Source organism: Astyanax mexicanus, chromosome 16, assembly GCF_023375975.1.
Source record: "Astyanax mexicanus isolate ESR-SI-001 chromosome 16, AstMex3_surface, whole genome shotgun sequence".
NCBI lineage: Eukaryota > Metazoa > Chordata > Actinopteri > Characiformes > Acestrorhamphidae > Astyanax > Astyanax mexicanus.
The window spans coordinates 26,098,654-26,124,304 of record NC_064423.1 but is presented as its reverse complement, the minus strand read 5'-3'; the positions used below and the strand labels follow the sequence as shown (position 1 = coordinate 26,124,304).

Here is a 25,651-nt window from a genome sequence, read left to right as displayed (position 1 = left end):
CATACAAGCCAAGGGGGCAGCCACAAAATACTGAGAAAGTGATGATTGTAATTATAATAAAAATTATTCTAATTCAATGAATTATATATATATATGTTTTCCATGTCCAAATAGCACATTCTCGATGATGAGCCCAGTTGAAGCCTGAACTCATTCATAGCTCCTAACATTTTGACATGAATTAAACCAGAAATTAATGTGAATCACTGCTGTTCAGCACATGCACGTCACCTACAAAACACTAACTGTGCAGATAGATCTCAAATGTGGATTGCACTAAATTTTTTTGAACAGCCTAAACTAAACATCAGGTTTGGTTGCAAAATCAGATTTGGGCCAATTTTTCCTGCTGTGTGAACGTAGCCTTAAAGACAGTTCTGTATCTCTCAGCTTGTCCAGAACTGCATGTGTTGAGCATGTCTATACAGAGTGGATCAAAGTGACAATTATAGTCCTGACTGTGTGGGAACCCAGAAGTGAAAAATCAAATTATCTAATTCTCATACTGTTGCCTTAATTCCACATAAAAGTTTTTCCTCACATAGTAACAGTTGTCAAACACACAGAAATGCCTTTTGTTTACACTAATAAAATAACTGTTAATACATTTAGAAACCGCGGGTTAGAACTGCATGCATCACCACGAGTCCTGCAGTCTTTGCTGCAGCAGCTCGTCTCTAAGGACTGCACTGACTGCTGTCCTGCTTAGTCAGGATGAGCAGAATGAAGATTTGGCTGTGAAGGAGATTACAACAGTTTACCATCGACTTTTCTTTCAGTGCAGCTCACACACACACACACACCGTTCTGCTGTGAGAGAGAGGGAGAAAGAGAGAGGGAGAATGGATGTGTGTGTGAGACATGCTTACATCAGTGTGAGGTGTTGTGTGACAGGGCTGTATGGATCCGGGGGGGTGGGCCGGTGGTCCGCTGTGCTGGCGGGCTGTAATTTGATTACATGGTCCAGTCATGAGGAGTCCAAGGACGTCCTCCGCTCTGCATCCATCCAGCTTCTACTCATCGATTCTGAATTTTTTTTTTCTTTGTTTTGTTTGTTTTGTAAGCTCCGCCCTCCTCCCCTACTCATTTTTTACCTGCATGTGTGATGTAATGGTGATGTAATGATGTGAGTGTCACCTCAGTGTCCAGTCATCCTGGTTTCAAATGCAGGTTTGTTTAATAACTGATTTATTTTCAGATGTCTATCTTCTTTTATCATTCCTTTTAATTTTTTATTTTTTATTTGGGTTTTTCTCATTTTCTCTTTTCTCCTTCTAATTTTGACCATTTTTCTTTCATTCGTTTGCTCTTATTCTGTTTCTTTGTCTTTCTGATCTTTTCTTCTTCACTTACTACTTTTAATACTTATTATTTCTTAATTTAATTTTTGTATCAATATATTTTTATTCTCTCTCTCTGTAGTTTATTGAGGCCAGTACAGGGATCAGCTGTATGGACTCGCTGTGCTGTTACTCAGAGGGCCGGAGTGGCTGTTCCAGGCTGGCCGGGCTGCTGGAGAGACTGATGGGCCGCTGTGACCCTCGCGCCGCCAGGTGTGACCTCTCTCTCTCTCACTTCTGCTGTAAACACACCGCCTACAAGCTGGAGTGCGAGGACGCCGGCGCGGCGCCGGAGTGAGAGAGCGGCTAGAGCAGAGCTTCAGCTTCAGCGGTTCTGTAGCAGGGAGGGGGTCTGACACGGGGTCTGCACTGTTACACTTGCCTTTAATAGATCATCAGTTACAGCTGTGTACTGATTTTTCTGGGTTTATAGAGTTTCGGTGGAGCTTTGGCACTGTAGTAGGAAAACCTTGTATCTCAACTGACATCGATATTAGATCAGCCAAAATCTAGTTTTAGAGTGAGACACTGCAGACATCTAACATGAAACTATGAATTAGAACAATATCTGAACAAGAGAAATACATTTATATCAATTTAATTTGTCCGTTGTCTCATACATAACTCAATTTTCAACCCGCTTTGGCCAAAACAAGCCCTCATATATAACTGTAGAATCTATGTAGAACATTGCTAGATCTGTGCTACGAAATTACTTCACAAAGATTTAGAATACCTGTTTTCTGAATTAAACAACAGTTAGAGATTTCATCATTAAATTCTGTAAAATGATTTTTCATTGTTCACAATAATATAAAAATGTTATATATAAATGTTCTTTTTTATTTTTTATTGGGGATGCATAGATGTTTACATATGCAATCATGGTACATTACAGTTTGAAAGCCTCAAAATCAATTTTTTTCTTATTTATTCAAAATATTCTTTAACACAAAGTTCAGTAATAAATATATCCACAGTTAACATGCAGTGTCTCAGTAAAGCAATGTCTTGCTTAATTGGCTAATGACTAACAAAGAATAAAAGTGAGCAGGAGGTTTTCTTAAAACAGTGCCGGCATGAGGCTGCAGGTGTGCCTGGAAATGTCTCTGAAGCATCTCTAAAACCACGAGGAGAATCTAATGGAATCTGTCTGTCCCTTCCAGCTGTGTCTCTCTTTCGTCTTCTCTAAAACCGTGTCTCTGGCATGTTCTCTGTGTCATTGGTCAAGTTCTGCTACAGTTTTTGTGTCTCTCTTAACTCTCAGCACTGTGCGCTCAGTGTTGCTCGTCTTTCTGAGGATCCAAAACGCACATCAAACCATTTTTTATGCAACTTCTATTCTCGTTGAATGTTAAAAGCATACGATGCAGCTTGTGGAGCATCATCATTTTCAGAAATGTTACATCTTACTTAATTGAAGTCTTGTCTTATGTACTCTGTGTGTGTATGTCTGTGTATGTGTGTGTGTGTGTGTTTGTCTCTCAGTGGACACGGTTATTGACGGCATGCAGTTGTAACGCACTCGCAGGCCTCTGCTTCCACAGTCCTGTCTTAGTCTGTGTGTTATCAGCACTTCGGGGGGGGCTCTCGAGTGTCCGAAAGCTGTGAGACGAGCACTCTGTCCTTTTAATGCTATTACACTGCCACCCCAGCAGGGGGCGATAGCGAGTCTGAGGGTGGGCAATATGACTATCTTATCTGTTGTTTATGGCGTAATTAATTACTCTCTCTTTTAAGTGATTAAAATAGAATAATAAAGCTTCTTTATTCATTACAAATGCTGCATTGTATAGCGATGCCATAGAAGAAGCACTTTAGATTTTTTTAAAAAACTATATCAGTAATGGAGATGTTATTATTGGGGCTCCTCACCCTCACATGTCTCTCTTACAAGAACCAAATATGGTTCTTCAATGGCATCACTGAAAGAATCATTTGTAGTAGTGATATTTTTAAGAATGAAACTCCGCCCACAAATACACTAAGTTTAGAACTGCATAACATATTTATAATTCACACATAATTTTACAGTAATATCTATAATAGATTTTAAATTAATGTTAGATTATGGTCATTTGTGTCTTTTGTGAACATTCTTTTTTCCAGAACTTATTTGTTGATATTCAACAGTTATTTACAATCATTTTGGGATCATCTGTTACCTGAAAATCTTATTTTTTATAGTTGTTAATTAAATGTTATTTAAATGTTAAATGTTATTAAATGTTAATTAAATTTTGTTGTTAAGTTAATTTTATTTGTTTTTCATCTTTTCACAGCTTTTTTTCATACTGAATATATTTATAATATAATAATAATATTTAAATTCTTCTATACATTTGTGTGTATAACAGGTAATTTTGTGTTCTATTTGTGGGCGGAGCATGGATGGATACATTAATAGACACCCTTTAAACAAAAAGCACTTTACACTAACTGCATAAATACATATCAAAAAGTAGCTGATTTGAAAGTCAGCACATTATGCAGAATCTTTCTTCTTTTGGTTACTTTTTAAATGATCGATTTAATTTTTGTGCAGTATATCATCAAACCCTTAGTTTGCATTTTCTTATTGTATCTATAATATGCCTATAAAGGATAGCATCAGTGCTTAAAGAACACTGGGCCGACTGTACATTTTGTAAAAATCCTGTTTGTTTAATCATAAAATGATCTTTTAGTACTGTATTATAATATTTTGCTGTGTGTGATTTAGTACACCAAGCGTTGTGGCTTTTATACTGTCCATATCAATATAGACGAAAATCCGACTTATATTATAATGTAAATTTTGCCCCTATCTTTTAGCACTAGTCTCAATATTTGTTTTATATCAGTAAATGCTAATACCTTAACCTTAAAAAAAAAGGTAATTATCATTATGATTTATATCATATATCGTGGCAATGCCTTCCTCCAGTATCGTCATATCGCCCACCCTCTCGGCGAGTCAGTTGGGCTCTAACTGCAAATAAGCCCTCTGTGTTTGTTTCCACAGCCAAAATACTACTAATAAGGGACCACATCTTGAAGGAGAGAGACACTGGAACTGTAGAACTGTAGTCTAAAAGGGTTCTTCAATCTTTATTTCATGTTTATTTGTTCATGAACTTGAAGCCTTATTGAAGAGGATGCGGGAGGGAACTGTCAAATGTCTGTTTAAATGCATGAAAGGGGCTGCCTTTAGTGTTTTCTATGCTATGCGTGATAGGTTAGTGTGTGGGTGAGAAAGCTGATGTGTACAGTATGTGTGTGTGTGAGAGAGTGAGAGTGTAAACTATTTTCCTTGAACTATCACTATAGACACTTTCCCCTGCTTTGCTGCTCTTTTTTGTCCTTTTTTAATGTTTAGGATTTAAATCTTCTGTCTAGAGCAGTACAGTATCTGATAGCATATTTAAAATGACAATAGATATATGGCCTGTTATACAAGCTAAACTGTACTGTTTTCTTTTTTCTTTTATTTTCTCAAAACGAGAACGTTTAGTGTGGTTATTAAGCCAGAAAGCCACATTCTTACTCCACATATACTCCTCAGATAGGCCTCGTATAACTATATTTAGTCTGCTTTATGAAATTAATGCATATTTGGATGCATAAAGCCTTGGAAAACATACAAGATCTTAAAACGGTTGTCCGTATCTGAGAGGAACATTGATTGTGCATGTTTTAACTCCTTGCCCCCTTTCCCCCCAAACAAAAAGGACTGTAACCCTAATCCAAAGCTGATGATGCTTGCTGTTGTATTCATCATGATATCCTTGCTCTTGCTCTGCCTATAGCATGCGTCTATTTATGATATATGGTATGGTATGATATCATGATATGATAGGAGGTTTCAAAGTGGTGAGTGGTGGTGTTGTAGACTCACATGCACCCCCTGGTGGTTAACTGTAGCTTTTGTCAGAGGAAGATTATTAAATTATTCAAATATTAGATTTAACTCCACTGTTCCTTACAGGAGCTCTCGTTTTTTGAAGGGCTGTCTAGTTACACTATTATATGGATTTTATATTTACCCTATAAATATATATATATATATATGCTTTAGATATTTTTCTACAAGCTGTAACATTCTTTTTCTTTTCTACTTTACAGTACGTGTGTGCATAATAATTTAACAAGACGCACACACACATATATATATATATATATATATATATATATATATATATATATATATATATATATATATATATATATATATATATATATATATATATATATACTCAGTTTCATATATAGCAGCAGTATGCCAATATAGGTCACAGAACAAAAGTAGCTGACTTTGAATATGAAGAACAAAAAAGAGGGAGCTTGTTTTTTCATGTTTTTCTATGTGTTGTTTTTGTCATTATTCATCATTAACCCGCCTGCACTAACATACCATTCTCCTCATCCCTCCATCAGCTGTGCCTCTTACTTTTGCTGCGGTTAGCTTGTGCTGCTCCTGCAAGTGGCTAGAGTGGGACTAGAGCTGTGTCCATTCAGGATGAACACACCTAGCCTTTACTGAAGCTTCCAGCCCAGCGTTTGCAGTGCTGCAGGGGTGTATAGATCTTGGAGGTCTTCTCCAGCTCAGTTTGGTGATTGCTCTGCTCAAACAGCTCAATCTAAAACTTTTAAGCAGCTACACACAAAAAAAAGTATATGCAGTGATTAAAAAACACATGCATTGCATGGAAGTACCTTTTAAAGATATGGTTTCATTAAGAACCATGTTTGTAATATATGTGTGTAAAGAAGCTTTTTTAACCAAATTAAATGCAAAATCTTTTTTTTTTTTTGCTTCAGACCTGATTATATAGTTTCCCAAAAGCATTTTAGCATTAAGAACATCTTAACTTGGAGAGGGAATGCTCACTCGACCATCTAAGAATCATCTTCGTGCTAAGATCTTTTGGGAAACCTGTCTGTTAACATAGGGTTAAAGGTCTATAGAAACATCACTTAATGAAAGCCAATGTAAATGTTCTTCACACTCACATATGAAACATGCTTCTTTATTGGACCAAAAGTGCTGCTTCTAGTGCTGTGTTAGTCCTGGTCCTCGAGAGAACCTGCCCTGTTTATTTTATTGCTTTCCCTGCTTTAACACATTCAGTGGTACCAATTAACTTGAATCAAATATTTTTGGAAGTGGGAAACATTTAAACACACAGGAGAAGATTCCCAGACTGGGATCAGGTGTAGTCTTGTTAAAACAGTCTTGTATTAGATTGACTACTAGAGTAATCTATATTTATTGTTTTGGTCATTTCACAATAAAGACTTAACACAAAATAATGGATAACTGCTAGATATAAATGTGAAAAATGTAATTAAAAAAATGCCAAAACTGCGGTACAAGGTTTTTAGTCCAATTTGACACAACATGACCATTTTCAAAATTATTGACCAGGTTCAGTTAGTATGGGTGAGCTCTGAAATCATCAAACTGTTTGTTAACTGAAACTGGACACCCCTGAATTAGTGCTTTTAGCTTGGATTTGTTTGCTCCCCTCATACCTCACTGCCCTCCTATCGTTGATGCTTCCAGATCATGGACAGACTCAGACCCTTTCTACTCCAACGACCGCAGCGTCCTGACGCTTTCTCCTGTGGAAGCCACTCACTGCTAGGGCATCATCATCATTCCATCTCTCCGTCCCGAAGAGGAGCTTCTCTCAAACTGGAGTTAACCTGACCTCACAAGAGCTCCACTGACCAGCTCAGACAGACTCGTACCCCTGGGATATTGAAGGAGGTGACAGTTTTGAGAACTGGAGATCTGAGAAAAGAGCAGCGCGCCAGTTTCCTCCCTTTCAAAGGCTTTAATCCGACTTTTATGCACCGTGGACCCTTTCATCTTTCCTGAGGAAACTAGTGGTCCGCCTGAAGCCATACTACCCTCTTTATTACCTGATTTTCAAGGTACGAAAAGCCAGAGCAGTGTAGAGTTACAGTTAGCTGACTTTGACGACGTGCCTACCCGTGAACCCGGTCTCATGCGCAGATGCAGCTGCAGACGATGAAGAAGGAAGAACGTCTCTCGAACGCCTCCAGAAGGAAAGAAACTGACATCAGCTATGGCTTTTTTTTTTTCTTTTTTCTTTTTTTTGGCTAGAGCGTTCATCAGTCGTTTGCCTGCCTGTAATTTTAGTTTTCTTTGTGCACTCAAAGCTTTACTTCGTCCCATAATCCATTGTTTGTTTGTTTCATCATTGAATTAACATACTGTTGCTGTGTTTTGTTGCTCATGTTAGTTGTTACTAACATTTGTTATTTCTTCATATTGTTTTTTGTTTCGTTGTTCATTCTTATTCTTTTGTGTGCATTTCTGTGTTTGCTCATCTTTCCTGAGCGAGGCTGCAGACTGCATGTGGTTCTGGAGTTCTCCTCAGCTTTTTAGAGGCCTTTTTGGGTTCCTTTGACTAAAAGTCCTCCCCCAGAGCAGGGGGTTTGGCTGAGGGTCACTGAGACAACCGTTTTAAACTTGCTTCACGAAGTTCAGATGCATGCGTCATTTCCGATAGAATCAATAACCAATACTCCTCTACTTGCGCAGTTACAGAGAGCTGGACCTGTGGGGACTTCTCTCTTTTAAAGAGGGGCTCTATGAACTTATCTTGGGATTTCTGACCTATTGCTGTTATTGCAAAGATATTTTTATTGCCATATCAAATCATTTGTAAATTGTTGGCTGCCATTTACACTGTGTGAACATTCATGTGAGCTGAGTGGAGCTTTGTTGTGAATATTACACAGAATAAACCCAGTGGTTTCCATGATTACTACGAGCCAAATATAGCTAGTTTATTAACTATCCAAAACACACCAGTGAAATTATCACCACTCTGTTTTCTAAATTGTATATAGCTTTAACGGTGGATTACATGAAATGCTAAGGAATTTCTGGTAATAAAATTTAAGATTTGTCTACTTATTACTGCTTGTTTTACATGGTTATCTACCGTTGGCAAAGCATTTTGCTTTACTTAAGTTGCTACAAATACTTAAAACAAACTACCATGTTTTCAAGTTGAATAGTCCTTTATTTAACTGTGGTAAAGTTTGATAAACCTATAATACTGTATTAAAAATAGTATTTTAGAAACTTGCATCAGATTTAAGTGGAATTCACTTAATACAATACATTATATTTTTTGTGGTTTGTCTTTATATATACCAAAGCCTCATAGCTCTAGAATGGTGAAATGTATAAGTAGACTTATACACTTAAGTAAAAACTATGGATGTTTTAACTGTATTCCAGGTAATTTTGGCCCATTTCTACCCATCCATTTATTCATTCTGACATGTTCACACACTGTAAATAGCAGCTGCTCCTTTTAAATGTTAGAAACAAATCAACAAAAACAGGTTTTTGAATTGACCTTAACATTTTTATCTTTTATCTTATGAATTTTTAATGTGGCTATCGTTCTATAGAATAAGCCTGTCTGCGCTGAAGTGCTCCAAACAAAGGACTCACAGGGCAGTGACGCCAACAGTAAAGCATTTGATAGGAATCCTAGTTACTGAAGGACACTTTATTAGAAAAACATTAGTAGCTAATAGTGGGACAGCGGTGTAGATGTTTTTGCTCGTTTTTATTTTTGGTTTGGGTGGGAGCGAGCGAGTACTGTCCGTACATTTGCATATCAGACAAGGAATTGTAATTATTTTTCTATCTCTGTTTCTCTCTGGCTGTTCTCTGTTCTGTTTAAATTAAAATGTAATGTTTTTCACGTCAGGGCGCTTGCATCGCAGATCTGTTCTTCAAAAATGACGTTCTATGTGATGTTCTGTTAGCTGTGGGTTAAAGTTCATAGAAATACTCTATTTTTGATTTTTGTGTGACGTCAGACGTCGCTGCTGGGCGTTTATTGCTGAGGGTCAGTATGCTTTCCAGCAGGGCGTGTCTGCTACGTCTGTTCCTCAAAGAAGCATTAGCAATAAGAATCTCTCTGGCTCGGCTGAAGGCCGGTCCAGCTGTGATGTCAGCGCATTTTGTTCTTCTTCCATCGTTTTCAACAAAGCAGAAACAGAAGTATGTTCTATTATTGTACTCTCCTGACAGTGAAAGTGTTGATTTGCTGATGTTTATGAGAATTCTATTTACAGAATAAACACGTTTTTAAGAAACTGAACCGCAGTCGAGTGTTTTCTTTTGGTTTGGAAGAGACTAAAGAACCAGCTGCTCTGCTGTTGAGCCTGTGAGACTGATATTGATCTGTTCATTAAAATAATTACACTCTAATTAGCCTCTGTGGCCTTTGCTCTAGCTGGAGTGAGTGCTAACTGGAGTGAGGTGATAAACCTGCTTCTATTTAATTGGGTATTTTGGTCTGGATGAAGAGCATTCATGAGCTATTTAGCTAACTTGATGCCTACACTAACATGCCAAAAGTCATGGGACATGAACTAGGATAATGTACAATGGAGCTGAATGGTGCTGCACTGACCTGTAGGGTTTGTGTGTGGTCTCTTGCATTCAGTGTGGATGTGATTCTGCCAGTCATTTGTTGGTCTGAATGGACATTCTAGCCAAATGCTGCCGGTCACGATCATTACCTCCCACTGCAGTTGCTGTCCACTGTGAAAGATGATAATGCCTTCTGTGATGTAGTCCTGGCCCACATGCAGCTCTGTGGATTGAGGGGTGTTAAATGCAGAGACAACTTAAGAAACTGAATTTATCATCGTAATTGTCAATGTTTTTCATGAAGGTGGGTCTTTACTTTTCTTACCAAATTTTCATGTTGTCAAGATCCAGAATCTTCTGTCTCAGGCATCAAGTGGTGTACTCAGAACAATTATTTGTAATAACTTTAAACACCAAACTGAATGCTTTAGTTTATATCTTAATACTTTAATCATGAAGAGAACTTAAAAAAAAAATCAACAGAACAAATCAACTGCTTTAACGGATACCTAGGAAAGAACCTGGAACATGTTAAGAGGAAAACCGTGAAAGGACCTTGATGATGAGTGGACTTAAGTAGGTTTTTTTTTATTTTTTATATAGAACTGAAAAGACTCAAGTTAACAATTCTGGAGTGGACAATAAATTAGTTCTAAAATTAGTGAAGAGTAATTATTTTTAAAGGCTTAAAGGAGCAGTTAACCAAGTCCCAAATTTTTGGTGAGACATTTGTATTATTTTAGATTTACGCCAATAAAGCAAAAAAAAAATTTGACTGGTTGGCTAGGCAAATTTCATTTTTGGGTACACTGCTCCTTTAAACTCACATTACATCTAAATGGCCTACTAATGGAAGTTTTATTTTTTAAGTTTTACCAACAACTATTAAATATACTGTATTCCAACCAACCAAGAACTTTTTTTTGTCCACTGGAGAATGGCATAGTAATTTAAAAAGGCACAAGACAAATGTCAAACTGGAAGAAAGAGTAATGCATTACATGACCCTGACCAGGAAGCACCACATACAAATCAGAAAGAAAACCACACAGACAATACAAGAGTTTACAGAAAACATGAACCACAAAGTAGCTGGAACAAAAACCCAACAGCATCTTATAAAGCAGATTCTCTAGATTTTAAAGCATCCAACAAACTTGAGAGCACTGCACATTAACCAGAATTTTAGAGTAATGAACCAAACTCATCCAACATGTGCTCAAGAGTTTACTCACTAACAGTAACTACAGGTGAAATTTACCTTTACTCCAGGGATTATCAGTCATCAGATGTAAATTTGGTGTTTTTTGTGTGTTTTCCTAACATGCCTCATTATGCTAGCAGTAGGGCTATAATGATACTGCATTTGTTGATAATATAATTAGTTATCCCAATATTGATTGGAACATTGCAGTTCTAATAATTCAGCCTGAGCACTACACTGAAATTCACATCACAACCAGGCTGCAATATGCAGCAATACTACCACAATTCTGTCAATTTCGTTCAGTGCTGGTTAACAGGGTTAACAGGTGTATTAAAGCAGACCAAAAAAAAATAATAAATCACCACCAAACTGTGCTGGATTATTTTTTTATCTTCCTAAAAACCTCTTCAGCTTCTCCTGCCCTCTCAGGACTCTGACTTTGCCTCTTCAGCCACCTCCTCAAACTCCACCAGCGGTGCGTGCCGGCTGGCCTGTGACCCCTCCCTGAAGAGGACCTTCTTAATAACTCCAGCTTTGGGAGCACGGATGGTGTGCTGGAAGGAAAACAGGACTGGATCAGAGGCAAAGCCAGAAATGAGTGTAGACTGAAAAGAGAGAGGGAATTATCTGCTTTTTACCTCCATTTTCATGGCGATCATCACCACAAGAGGATCTCCTTTCTGGACAGTGTCTCCCGCCTTCACAAAGATCTGCAGATACAGCATAAGGGATATCAGATCATATCATGCTGGTACAAGTTTACTAAACAGAGAGGATGACCAAAGGTAAGGAAGATTAACTTTATACAAATTTGTCGACTATTAAGACCAATCAAAGTGAAGGAAAGATCTCAGAACAAACCAACAAAGCTGTTGTTAAGTCCAACTGAAATCAGGAGATCTCCAAACAAAATGAAGCAGTGATTAGGACTAATAGCTATGAAGGGAAGGTCTTAAATCAAATCAGTTGTAGGGGGGAAGGGGACAGTCTCAGAAAGAAACAAGTTAGTCATTGGGACAAATCACAGGTTTGTCTTTATGACCAAAAAAATTCATGAGAGAGGAAAAAATGTAGGCAGTGATTACAAACAGTTACAGACAAGAGTAAGATTTGACTTTTTGTGCAAAAACTACCACAGACATTAACCTCTAATTCCAGTGCAAATCTGAATGTTAACATGCTAATTAACATGCTAATTAACATGCTAATGCTGTAAAAGCAGTGAACATATAATGTCCTACAGTTTATCTACTGATGCTATAATTAGTATCAAACAATGTGTTGTGGTTAGAGAGTCTAACTGCATTCTACCTCTTCAAAATACATTTGGCTGAAAACATATACAATGGACTCCAGTATTAGAATCAATAACAGTGTCATACGGTACCTTTTCAATGGTGCCACTCATGGGTGCCACAGCTCCACCCTGTGCCCCAGTAGTGCCAACACCAGCCAGGAACTTGGGCAAAGGCACAGTTACCTGGGCACTGCCCTCCTGCAGAGAGAAACACATACAGGTCAAAAAATTTCATGAAACCATAATAAATTCTTAATAAATACTAATATGATTTATTCATCTACTGTGTATTATGCCATTATTGGACCAAGGACACCTTCTCCAACGTCTCTCACTTTGCCTCAGTCATAAACTACACCGCATTTTATTAATAGCAGCCCTTTACCAAGAGCAAGACATATTTTTAATAATTCCTTTTTATTGGTCACATTTTTATAAGAAGCACAGGGAAAGCTATAAGTCATTTCCGGTAATAGAACTGCATCTATGAAACAGTCAGTCATCAAGCTTCAATCAGTTTTCATATGCTGTAACCCACCATGGAGAAGAGGTGGACTGTGTTGTCCACGATGACCAACTTCGGCCGACTCAAAACTCCATTCACCCAGCAGCGCAGGTATGTAGCTCCGCCCTCTTTCTGCAACTCGCCTGAGACATGGAACACCTGGCCTCCAATCTATCACACAGAAACACACAATTTCCATTCAGTATACAAAGTTACTAGTGGTCATTTTAATTACACAAAAAATACAATAAAATAACACAAAAAATCTGTCCATAAACAGATTACTGCGGTTATCTCATTTTTAAAGTAATCATGTAGTCACAACTGCATTCTCCACATTCTTAGATCAGAGTAAGGTCTAAACATCCAATAAAAATAGCTACATTTAAGCTCAGTGATCAAATTTCTCAGCGTATATGTATAACTGGAGTATTTATAACTGGAGTATTTATAACTGGAGTATTTATAACTGGAGTATTTTCAGATTTCTCAGTGTGCACATGCATAAAAACAGACAGGCACCAGAAATAAGTGAACAGTGCTTAACTCATCACCTGCAAGATGGCAAGAAAACACATTTGAAACAATGCTTTAAAAACTAAGCATGCATTTTGGGTTTTAAATGTTTACAGCGCATCTTATTCTGCGAGTTGATTGGCTGGTTGCAAAGCAGAAATACAATTATTGCCTGACACATATAAACTCTGACTGTGTCAGTAATCAGTGCTATGTGTTTACATGAACTCGAGAAGTCAGATTTAATGGAAAAAAATCCTAATTTTCTGCAGTAGATTCTGATGTGCATGTGAACACATTTTCTGACATGCTTCTTTTTTATATACCGTATTTTTCGGGCTATAAGGCGCACTTAAAATACTTATTTTTTCCCAAAAATCGTCATTGCGCCTTATAATGCAGTGCGCCTTGTGTATGGATTTTGCTTGTGTTTACTGACCTCGATTTTTATGTGGTACACGGCGCTCTGTTGTGCAGAATTCCTCACCCACGCCAGAAAAAGATCCCCCTCTTGGGCTAGCGCACGGTTACCTTTGACTGCCGTACTGCCTCTCGGCTGTGGTTCAGGGTAGCTAGTTTCCACTGTAGCTCCGTGGCCAGAACAAGGTGCCGGTAAACTTTCCTTTCCACCCGTTCTGGGTTAATAGCACAAACTGTTTCTTTTTAGCGCCCACTTCTAAGTAAAGTTAACCTCTTAACAAGCGCTGGCCCACCGGCGGGCCAGAAATATTTAATATTTCATAACTGGCTGTGTTTCTGAATAGTTATGAACAGTTACAGGTTCAATATAGACATCCAATATACCATTTTAAAGCTTAGAATCTCTGCTTTTGAGCTATTTAGCCTATTTAGCGGAATATCCTTTCAGAAAATAAACATTTAGGGCGAAATATGCCTTGGTTATGATTTTAATAATTCATAACTCTCATATTTGCGTTTATCGTTCGTCCATATTTCATCGAATGCGGTCATGTCATACACCATTCGAACCGTCTGGCTCTCCGGATTCCAGAACTGTGCTTTTACTGTAGGATGTATGTTTCATGAATTAGAGCTGCGTCAGAGCGCATGTTTCCAGTAATAAAAGGCTCTCTCCTTTTGTCCTGGGGTAACCTCCGGTCACTGCCGCCACCCCCCGAACACACACCCGCGCTCAGCCACAGGTCCTACCTTCAAAACGCGTCCAGACTAAAGAGAATCCATCAATCCAGTCTCCTGTAATCCACAGTTATATCCAAACAGCGCTGGAAATCACTTCATCCAGAAATGAAACTTATCCAATCTTTATCTCTGTTTTAAAACCGTTTTATTCACCGAATTCGGCACAACACGCTATTATAGTCAGAAGCCTCGCGGAGTAATGCGGTACTTGCTGTGCTTCAACATAATATTATGGTCTGTCGGAGCGTTGCGGCTACCGTTGTCAGGAGCGTCGCGGAGTAATACATACTTGCTGTGCTTCAACATAATATTATGGTCTGTCGGAGCGTTGCGGCTACCGTTGTCAGGAGCGTCGCGGAGTAATACGTAAGTTACTTGCTGTGCTTGTTGATTTATTGCTCAGAGATGTTGTTATTTTTCACAGATATTGTGAAGGATTTATTGCTCAGAGTTATTGTTACTGATATAAATAAAGTTTCATTTAGTGCGCCTTATAATCCAGTGCGCCTTGTGTATGGACTAACACTAAAAATAGACCGTTCACTCATCGTGCGCCTTATAATACGGTGCGCCTTATAGTCCGAAAAATACGGTATAAAATTATTTAAAACACTGATTTAAAATTGTATGTAAATAGTATCAGTATTAGCGTTAGGATTTGCTGCCTTCGCCTGTTTTATTTCTCTTTTTTTAAGTGTCAGTATTTCATATTATTTCTATTATTATTATTAATAATTTTTAATACCCATTTGTTGTTCTATCTATGTAAAGATGCTTGCAAATGTGTTTTAAATAAAATCTTTTGCTACATGAATATAAGTTATTACTTACCTCCATGCTATATGTCCCGTCAGTGTTGTACGTAACTGCTACAGCCACTTCTGCAAAGACATCAGATTCCATCATAACTTCAGTAATAACACTTCAGCATCACACACTCAGATTCTTTCTACTCGAGCAGTAAATCAGACCTTTTTGCTGAATGAGGGAAGAAAAAAAAAAATCTTTCATCATGATCAATAACCTCTCACATACACATTAGAGCTCATCTATAATGCAGGGGAACATGCTATTCCAGGAAAACGGTCCCCTGCTTCTGACACATGGAGGAATGGAGAGGTATTTTAATCAGCATAATTGATCATGTGTGCATAAAAGAACATGATTACAGCACAGGTCGGCATGTTCTCCAACTCTGCAGACCTGATGTCTCAATATTAAGAGAACACCCTACACAAATTGAATTTTATTACACATAATGTAATAAAAAATATCATCTTTTTGTGAATACATTTTAGTAAGCGAAGAAGAAATGGACAATAAATGAGGATCTTCTATTTGAGTGGCACTGAAGTAGTGACAAAGACCACATGTATATTTCATTTGTATATATAAAATATGTAAGTCACAAGACTATTATTGTGTCCCAAGACTTTTGCCATGTCCTACAGAACCTAAACAATGTTGTTCTGACCTTCAGGGCCTCCTGTACTGATTGTTGCAGGTATGCTAGGGTAGCATGGAAAGTTTTTTTTTTAAAGAAAAGCTACAGAATCAGACAACTCTGAATCTGAACCATTCACTTCTTTTGTGAACTTCCAAATGTTTGTTTACAACATGCTTTAAATACATCTCTTGTTCATACATGAGGTACCTGAAATGGTACTTTATAACCTCATTCAGTGCATGTAGGACTGCAGCTATGTTTGATTCCTCTGAATCAGAGCGGAGAGATTGTGTTTGTGTGTATGTGTGTACATATTCAACACTCACTGTTTTCCCCCAGCTGCAGCGTCAGGTTCCTGCAGTGCAGCACGTTTATCCGACTCCCGTTACCCGTGCCGAAAGGGGAGTAGAGGTCTGCAAAAGAACGGCAGCTGTTTGCATCTTATTCAAAATACATTAATTTAATTCAGAGGATTCCAATCTAGAGTAGAATGCCCTCATCAAATTACATGTAATTCTTTGTCATTTTCTATGCGACAATAAATGCAATAAATGAATCTACAGAGACACATTGTTACTATTTTTATTAAAATTGGAACATTCGCGTTTTAGTTTCCAACGTAACTTTGTGTAAAAATTTCCTGATGAATGGGCCAAAAGAAACGCCTGAAAAATCTTTTTACACTAACTTCAATTAAAAGACTTGTTTTCACCTTAACCTGCAAATTTGTATTTCCTGAGATTTTGAATAAAGGCAAATACATTCTTGTGAAGTATTTATGTATTTTACTCATAAAACACTACCAGACATTTCCCCTAACTGCATTACTATCAACAAATCTTCTAATATACAGGGTTCATACACTTTTTAACCAATACATTTCCATGACGTTTTCCATGCCTTCAAGGCAAATTTTCATGACCATATGATTAAATCATCAGTGCAGACATGGACAATAAAAACAAAAATCCACTAAAACTATAATTAAAAATGATTATAGTAGGTCTAAAATGAACCCGACACACAATCTTCAATTATAAAATGAGAGCTCAATTGTGTAGGGCGAAATTACTGGCTCAAAATAGATTTTCAATTCAGATTCAGATTATCAAAAACAGAAACACAAATATTTGTAGACCAAATTTCCATGACTTTTCCAACACTTTTTGGGTATTATTATTTTTTCTTGCTATTTCCGTGACTTTATTTAATTTCATGACTTTTTTTCAGGTTTTTCAAGACTGTATGAACCCTGAATATAACACATTTTCTTTTCAACGGAAAACCTTCACTCAAAATGCTGTGCAGTCCACGACAAGACTTATTCCTTGACTTTGTGCGTGTGTTGGTGTATTTTCTGACCTTCTGACTGACACACAAAATTCTGTGTGTGTTTTGTCTCGCGGAGCAATAGGCCCAAAGCTGCTTGGCAGGCCTCCTCTCCTGTAGGGGGCACTGCAGCTGGGAAAAGTTGATCGTGATGCTGCGGTATGAAGCTGGTGTGCACATTTCCCGCCTCAAACTCAGGATGCCCAGACAGGTTCAGCAGGAAATCTATATTAGTGTTCAGACCCACAATCTGGAAGCAGAGGTTAAAGGTTATAAACACAGCTCATGTGAATTAAAGTCACACATTTGGAAAATGCAGTTAACAGTTAAATGAGATATGTCTATTATGAGGCCTATTGATAGAGAACAAAATGTACTGAGTGATGTTCACCACCAGAGCGCAGACTTACATTGTACTGCCGTAAGCAGTAGCGAAGTTTCTTTAGAGCTGCGGGACGATCCTCCCCCCACACAACAAGCTTAGCAATCATAGGGTCATAATGAGCGGACACCTCATCTCCTAAAACACAAACACACACAAAACTCTGTGCTTCTTAGGGGAAATTTGATAAAGTTAATGGCTAGTTGCTTCAGCAGTATATGGACCTACTATACTATACTAGAATGAACAGTTCTCACCATCTCTGACCCCGGTCTCAATGCGTGTGTGTTCGTCTGCCTGTGGATTGGACAGGTGCTGCAGGTGCCCTGCTCCAGGCATGAAGTCGTTATTGGGGTCTTCAGCATAGATTCGAGCTTCAAACGAGTGACCTCGGAGCACAATGTCCTCCTGAGAGAGAGGAATTTTCTCCCCAGCTGCCACCTAAAAAACACAACTCCAGCTTAAAAATGGCTTATAAATAAAATCTAGTAGAGAAATGTGCAGTTAGGGTGCCAAAGGGTCTTTTGCTGCATTTCATGAAATTCTAAAATCTGGGATATCTGACCTCCTAAATCGAACTTTTTACAACTTATTACAACATACAACATTACAACATAGCACTTGAGTAAAAGACGAGTTTGCTAATATGGACCACTTTTTATTGGTTTGGTTTGTTTTCACAAATAAAAAACAAAAAAGAGAACCAAAAGAGAACAAAAGTGCCACTTATTGGATCTGTCTAGGGCAGAAGAAAAAGGTAAATACAGAAAGAGGGTTGCACAAATTGCTCCAGAGTTTAATTACTGTATTTCCAACTCCAAAACTAAGGGGGATTTCACACCTACATTGTTTGGTCTGGACTTTGACTTTTTAGTTTGGTCTGAATTAAAAGTAGAGGATTAAATTTTTCTGGCCAATTACAGGAAGTTGAGGCAGTCTTGAAGATAAAAAGAATTGCTGGTGTGCCAAAATCTGACTACCCTTTGCACACAGGCATGTCACGCAGCACTATGAACACAATTTATTCACAGTAACAGTAGATTAAACCTTATTTATAAACATAAATAAAAGGAATCTGAGGATAATCTTTTACACTCATTCTGCTGTGAGTCAAATTCTGACAGAGAGCTAGAATTCGTCACAACACCTGGCAAAGATAACACCAACAAATCAATGAATATGACCTATACAGAGACTCTGCCTATGTAGCTGAAGACAACAGTAACGTTCTTTATTCCCCTCACCAAACTACAGCGTGAAACCAAAACTAACCGAACCAAATGTTCAGTATACAATGCAAAAAATATATAAAAACCTTGGTGCGCACTACGGTCTAGACTTTCAGGTGTGAAAATTAACCAATAACGCGACTGAAATGTGTATGTGTCAAAAAGTCTTTAGACAGCGGATTTAATAGAAGTGTTGGCCTGAAAATTACCAAACTGGACAGATGACTTCCACAACCTGGCATGGCACCTCTGTTCTATTTGATCCCTTCTTAATTCTGATGTTTTTTTTCTACTACATCACTATGACACTATGAATTTATGTTTTCCAAAATCGTTTCCACCATTTACAAGACCTTTACATTCAGTGCAGTCACACTGATTTAATTTCTTACCCTGAGCTGCCACTCTACCAGATCTGTGCCTGTGATCATCTCAGAGACCGGGTGCTCCACCTGCAGGCGAGTGTTCATTTCCATGAAGTAGAAATTGTGCTGAGAGTCCATGATGAACTCCACAGTGCCTGTGAACAAAAACACAGCATAGTAAGAGTCCAGGCAGGAAGGTATAGTTTCACGTATAAACAAATATACAAGCGCATGTTACAGATAACAGTAAGTCATACAGTGTCAGAAACCACAAAAAATAAGTCTTTTAAAAGTTTACTGAACACAACCACACGGTTTAATAGTGGGATGAACGCAATTATTTAATTGAGAGGTATGCTTTACATTACATACATTATTATTACATTATTTTTGAGATTTTGCTTTAAACAGCCTATTACCTGCTCCTACGTAGTTCACCGCTTTAGCTGCTCGGACTGCTGCTTCTCCCAGTTTACGCCTCACCTCAGGACTAATTCCAGGCTGATTTCACAAAAACACAAATAAAAATATCAGACTAATTAGGCATTGAAATGCAGCCAACAGGAATCCAAACAAAACAGACTGCATTTGTAAACATAGTTGACAACCCGATCATTAAGAGGACCATTCCTGCCTTTTAAAAGAAAAACAATAAAGAAAAAACAACACTGACCCCTGGTGCCTCCTCAATGATCTTCTGATGCCTTCTCTGAACACTGCAGTCCCTCTCAAACAGATACACAGCATTGCCATGCTGATCTCCAAACACCTGCACCTCCACATGCCTAAACAGAAAAGGCAACACTTATTAACTACAGAGGAGTGATTTTCAGGCTGTATCTGGCTGCCCCACATAATTATAATTCGTTACATTTAACATTTAATAACATGGAACTGAATCCAATGAATCTAAGCAGGAATGTTTCCCAAAAGTCTTTATATGTTTTACACAGTTAGATAACTCATTAAAATACATCTTTTTGTCAAGACATAACTGGTATAGGCCATTTTTTATTCTGATAATATACATTTTCAATCAATTCAGTGATATTCTTTTTAAATAAACAAACCACACAAAATCTCTCTCTCTTATTACATATTGCATTACACTCAACAATTAAAGGTGTTTTCATATTTTATTACTTTCTTAATTTTATTGAGAAATTGTTCATTAAACATAAAATATAAAAGTAGTAAAACTTCAACAGCCTGAGGTAAACCACTTCATCATTGTTTCTCCATGCTGCTTATTCCATTTGGGTTTGGGCTCAATTGCGGCTTACTAGGAGTTTAGTTACTCCTAGTTACATATTAACTTAGTGATACTAAACTATTTACACTTTTCTTATTTTCGTACAGCCCTAATTCAACATGAAAAGGAGCTAGACCAACATACCTAGGATTCTCCACAAATTTCTCCACCAGCATGACATCATCATTGAATGATTTGCGAGCTTCTCTTCGTGCTGACTCCAGCTGTTCGTGGAACTCTGCTTCTGAGTGTGCGATACGCATTCCCTGAGCGAGAAAAGCAAAACAAGCATTTACCTTTAAAGGCACTATATTGTTATTCAAATCATATAGTGGAATTTAACCAACATAACTGACACTCATTTTTATGGGCATCATCTAAGGTTCTTTGTAAAAATGTGCACCAAAAACACTGAAAACTTCCCTTACTTTTCCACCTCCACCTCGTACAGCTTTGATCATAACCGGGTAGCCAATCCTGGCAGCCTCAGCCTGAAGCTTCTTGTCCGATTGGTCCTCTCCATGGTACCCCTCGATGATCGGCACACCAGCAGCAGACATAATGTGTTTGGATGTGCTGATACAAAAAAATATATATATATATTACATGACCAACAAAGATTCCTTCAGGAATTAGACCTTGCTGTCAGTAATGACAAAAGTGTGTAAAGACTGGCGGGCACCTCTTGATCCCCATGTCACGAATAGCTGATGAAGGTGGACCGATGAAGATGATGCCTTCCTGCTTGCACAATTCCGCAAATTCTGTGTTCTCAGAAAGGAAACCATATCCAGGATGGACAGCCTTTCCAAACAAACACACAGAAAATTCAAAGGAATGCACTGATGGACATCTAGTATTTTTGATGTACATATGTGCGGATGGTGATGAAAGTTTTAAAATGTATAAACCAGAAGTAAATCCTGCTGGATTAGCATTAGAGAGAAACATACATGTTTAGATGTATTTGTAAAGGGTTACAAATTCTGTAAAACAAACAAAAATGCTAATATTTCAGCACAATAGTCCAGCATGACAAACATTCTGCTTATGTAAAATTCAATAAATACACTGTCAGAAGTCAGCTTTAAAAATATTAAACATTTAAACATCTTTAACAAAATCAAGACAATTCTGATATTGTGCATCTCAAAATAATAACGAGAGATATGACAGAAAAAGAACTAATTCCAAGTCATATTGGAGCATTTATATTGGTCTCTCCTTTCTATAGTTTAATATTCTGGAAAAAAAACACAATGACTGAAGTAGTTTCAAGTTTTAAAAAGGATGCTTAAGAGTAGGACTGTATTATACACATTTATTTCAAACACCTCACAAACCTACTTTTACCAATTCACCCACTTCCTCCCATTATGCAGGTAAGATAAGATAATCCTTTATTAATCCCACAATGGGGAAATTTACAATGTTACAGCAGTACAGAGGAAAGGACAGAGAAACAGGTTGATGAGTCTACACTATTATATATTATTAATACACTAACAGATTTAGCTGCTTGGCATTAGTGACACGGTGTCCTTGTCACTTAATGTTTTATATGCTGTGTGTCACTAAATCTAGTTAGGCAAGTCTGTATTTGCTTCCTCGGACTAAGGACAGTTTTAGAGTTTTTAAACAGTGATTCGCAGAGCCGTATTTCCTACTGGGAAGAGTTTAAATTAGCAGTGTGACAAGCTGTAGTTCAGTTGGATCCCCAACATGTCTGAAAGACTGATTTGTCTCCAGTGCATCTTGGCTGTGTTTACATTTGGCTTTGGCACAATTAGTTAAAGATGCATTATGCAGGTTAGGGCAATCTCATAACTTCCTGAAAACAGAGCAAAACCGTAAAAGACTGACAGACGAGAGTCCTGGCTAAGGTTGTGTTATGAAATCTCCAGTTGTTCAGTGGTCTTTATGGTTTATAATGATGTAACATTTACAAGAGAACTGCAAAGGCCCTATATTTGAACCCTGTGGGACACCAGTATTGATATTACAAATATAAAACTGCACAAAGCAAGCAGTTTTTTGTTTTTGTTGGCAAAGAAATATACAAATATATTAATTATATAAATATATATATACATTTTTATTACTATTATTATTTAATTAGCAGTGTGGCATTCTGTATGCCATGAAAAGGAGAACCAGCAGCTGTTTTATAGAAACTGAACTCAAACAGATTTTTTTGGCAATGTATTAAAAAATTGGGAGTCAGTTTTAAAGAAATTCACTCATTCAATAGAATCAAATGGAACGAGTGGCTTGAATGAAAGGATAAAATTGCAACCATTTTCGGATGGCACTTAAAAGTGTTTGTGTATTTCAACCTATTAAACTTAAGAAAATCAACATACTTACTTACATATGTACTTTCCACATAACATGACCTGCACACAACAGGGGACATACCTGTGCAGAGGACTTCTTGGCAACTTCAAGAACTTTCTCCATACACAAATAACTCTGTTGTGACGGTGCTGCTCCAATGTGATATGCTTCATCCGCCTAGAATTTAATAATAAAAAAAGTTAATTGTACACTAAACTCTACAGCGGTTATCAATTACAAGATATACATATGAAGAAGTATGAACATTCCTTTGCAATGGCTGATTAAGATATGAAAATGTGATTTTAAACAAAAGTGTGATCTTGTCCACAGTTGACTGCAATGAAATGTTCACATTGCAACACTTGAAAACTTGTGTAACCACAACGTCTCTTTTTCTCACCATGGCCACATGCATAGAGTGTCTGTCAGCATCACTGTACACAGCCACAGAACGGACACCCATCTTTTTTGCTGTCCGCATCACTCTGCAGGCTATTTCTCCTCTGTTTGCAATGAGGACTTTCTCTATCCTCGCTGTAGAGCAAAAACAGTCCAATTATTTTTGAATGTCATATTTAGCTAATAAACTGCTACTATGCTAAACAAATAACAAGTGGGTAGGTACAGTCCAGTATTATAAGTATTATCCAGACAGAAAAAAAATATTTGAAAGGAAATAATACCATTAATTTAATTTTTCTGAATTTTAAAATAGTATGAAGCTGGCATGAAATTACACACGCTTTGTCTTGATTTTCTAACCAATATCAAGAATTGCAGTTTTGGTATTACCTGCTACTGATCACAAAATGTTATTCCAAATCTTACATCATAATTTACTACTCTCCCACAGACACTGCACATTGGATCATTTTGTAATTTTATCCTCTATATATTTATTTATTTATTTATTTATTTATTTATTTATTATTATTATTATTATTACTACTACTACATTTTCTTACTGCTATTGTGAATGCAATACACAAAAATATGTAAACTTGCATTGCCATGTGTTTTCCCTTACTCAACATTTTTATTAATAAAAGAACAATTTAAATGTTATAAATATAAAATACAGTATGTACATAACCATCTTGGAACTACAATTTTAGGTAAAATATTGGACACCAGGTCCATAAGAGTTTTTTTTTTTCCCTGAAATCATGGGTATTAATAAGCAGATAGCCCTGTTTTGTTGCAGTGAGATCCTCTATTTGTCTGGAGGATTAACACTAGATGTCAGAACACAGCTGTGCAGATCTGATTGTGTTTAGCCTCATGAGAGAGGCCTCATAGAGGAAATCTGCTGGCACTGATTTTGATTTGATTAGTTCTGCCACTCCCAGCTCATCCCAAAACTAGTAAATGGAGCTCAATCTTTCTAGAGAACGCAGATGATGCAGCTTCACTGTTCATCAGTCCTCTAACCCAAGCTCAGCAATGGGTATGATGACCATAAGCTGCTCCAGAGCATCTCATACCTCTGGCCAGTGTTTTTGTATAGAACAATTTGTACAGCTTGTAATATACACAAGCTAAATGTGTCTAACTCCAGCACACCAGCTTACCTACTAATTATCTGCCCAAACACATCTGAACATACAGTGAATCTTAACTGATCTGAGAAGCTTCTGATTACAATGCACTTACCCAATGAAGCATGCCTGACACATCCTTTGGTCCATATTAGTTTCCTGTGGGCAAGAGAACACCTTTAGTTTAGTCTGTAGCTAAAGGAGGCAGGTTTGGAAAACAAACACGCTGACCTTCACTGTCAGAACACACAGCTGAATGACTTGCCACTGGTTTATTTAAATGTTACATGTCATGTTAAATTTCTCCCAACAATATTTAGCTTGTCTAAATGCCAGAATCTTGCAAAAAGAGTTAACTAGCTAGCTAGCTTAGAGAGGTGGTCAGTCTGAAGTGCCTGGAATGCCTTTAACCTTGCACCCTACCAGCTCTGTGCATTCTGGCTCTGTCTGTAAGGGTTTTGGAGATAATAAAAACACATTTAAAGCAAATAAAGTTGTGCACATGAGTGATACTGAGCTAATTTTGGTGTTAATGCGTTTGCTTAGCCGTCTGTTAGCTGTAACTTTATAAATTAAGCATAAACAGAAGCTGGTAGCTTAGCTTACAACCAACTTTACTTGTTAGGTAGCAGCTAGATTAGCTATAAACACTAGGTTAAATAAACTCTGGCCACTGCATTTTTGTCTCTGCTCTTTACATAAAACCGGAAATACATGCATAAATATATTTTAAAGCTGTAATAACTTACTGGATGTGTGCTCTCAGTCCCTGACTGAGCTGTGGCTTCAAGACAGCTGCCATATTCACAAGCTAAGCTGAGGTAAATGCTAAGCTAACTATCTTAGCTTAGTTAGCGTTAGCTAACTGACCGGTTTGAACTGACGGAATTAATTAAAACCGTCTCATGTCCTTCAGTTAGCTTCACAGATATACTTTTTCCTATTCCTATGTAACTCTAGAATTTATTCAGTTTCTTAGTCCGTGTCTCCGCCATAAACAGCCTCTATAATAGTGTAGTTTATACTGAAGTGTTTGCTAATACTAGCCAGCGGGCTACATGGTCTGAACCTACCCGCGACCCGTACTTTAGTTACACCAATGATATTAAAGCCTGGGGAGGCGTGGAGCAGCCATGTAATATGAATGAAAAAGAATATAATTTATAATATAATTTAGATATAAAAGGAGTGTTAAAGCCTGAAAGTGAGGGAATGAATAAATTGGGGTAAAAATAAAGAGTAATGTAAAAAAGAAGAAAAGATTTTTGTAGGGATTAACCCAATATTTGGCAAGCAAACATATTTAGCAAACAAAATTATATATAACAGA

The 25,651-nt window shown here is 37.4% G+C and overlaps 2 protein-coding genes across 5 annotated transcripts in view; one reads left to right on the top strand and one right to left on the bottom strand.

Annotated features, from left to right (window-relative positions):
• The window catches only part of LOC103043353 (phospholipid-transporting ATPase IF), an 83,669-nt gene extending 74,191 nt beyond the window's left edge, over positions 1–9,478 (top strand). For 2 of the 4 annotated variants that reach the window (XM_049465652.1, XM_049465651.1), the window contains 2 exons: positions 1,423–1,553; positions 6,886–9,478. In XM_049465652.1, the coding sequence (XP_049321609.1) occupies positions 1,423–1,525 (103 nt within the window). In that variant the 3' untranslated portion in view covers positions 1,526–1,553; positions 6,886–9,478. Of the gene's footprint in view, positions 1–1,422; positions 1,554–6,885 lie in introns of those variants that run through there. The other 2 variants (XM_049465657.1, XM_049465655.1) reach the window with 1 other exon arrangement.
• A 701-nt stretch (positions 9,479–10,179) lies between these two features.
• mccc1 (methylcrotonyl-CoA carboxylase subunit) lies at positions 10,180–25,403 on the bottom strand. The gene is made up of 19 exons (XM_007256778.3): positions 25,071–25,403; positions 24,437–24,480; positions 23,184–23,317; positions 22,862–22,957; positions 21,126–21,247; positions 20,872–21,019; positions 20,588–20,709; positions 19,865–19,976; positions 19,611–19,692; positions 19,219–19,346; positions 17,855–18,038; positions 17,626–17,735; positions 17,249–17,465; positions 16,213–16,299; positions 15,271–15,320; positions 12,796–12,933; positions 12,348–12,455; positions 11,599–11,670; positions 10,180–11,514 (listed from the first exon to the last, which is right to left on the bottom strand). Exons 1-19 carry the CDS (start codon positions 25,121–25,123, stop codon positions 11,386–11,388), a joined length of 2,136 nt encoding a protein of 711 aa, XP_007256840.3. The 5' UTR covers positions 25,124–25,403; the 3' UTR covers positions 10,180–11,385.
• Between the last annotated feature and the right edge of the window lie 248 nt (positions 25,404–25,651).

Bases quoted from the DNA above. Each gene is read 5' to 3' on its own strand.
- mccc1 (XM_007256778.3), bottom strand. From the start codon at position 25,123: ATGGCAGCTGTCTTGAAGCCACAGCTCAGTCAGGGACTGAGAGCACAC. The intron at 21,248-22,861 runs GTATGTCCCCTG...TTGTTTGGAAAG, and splicing joins CCAAGAAGTCCTCTGCACAG to GCTGTCCATCCTGGATATGG. The intron at 11,671-12,347 runs GTACCGTATGAC...CTGTATCTGCAG, and splicing joins TGAGTGGCACCATTGAAAAG to ATCTTTGTGAAGGCGGGAGA.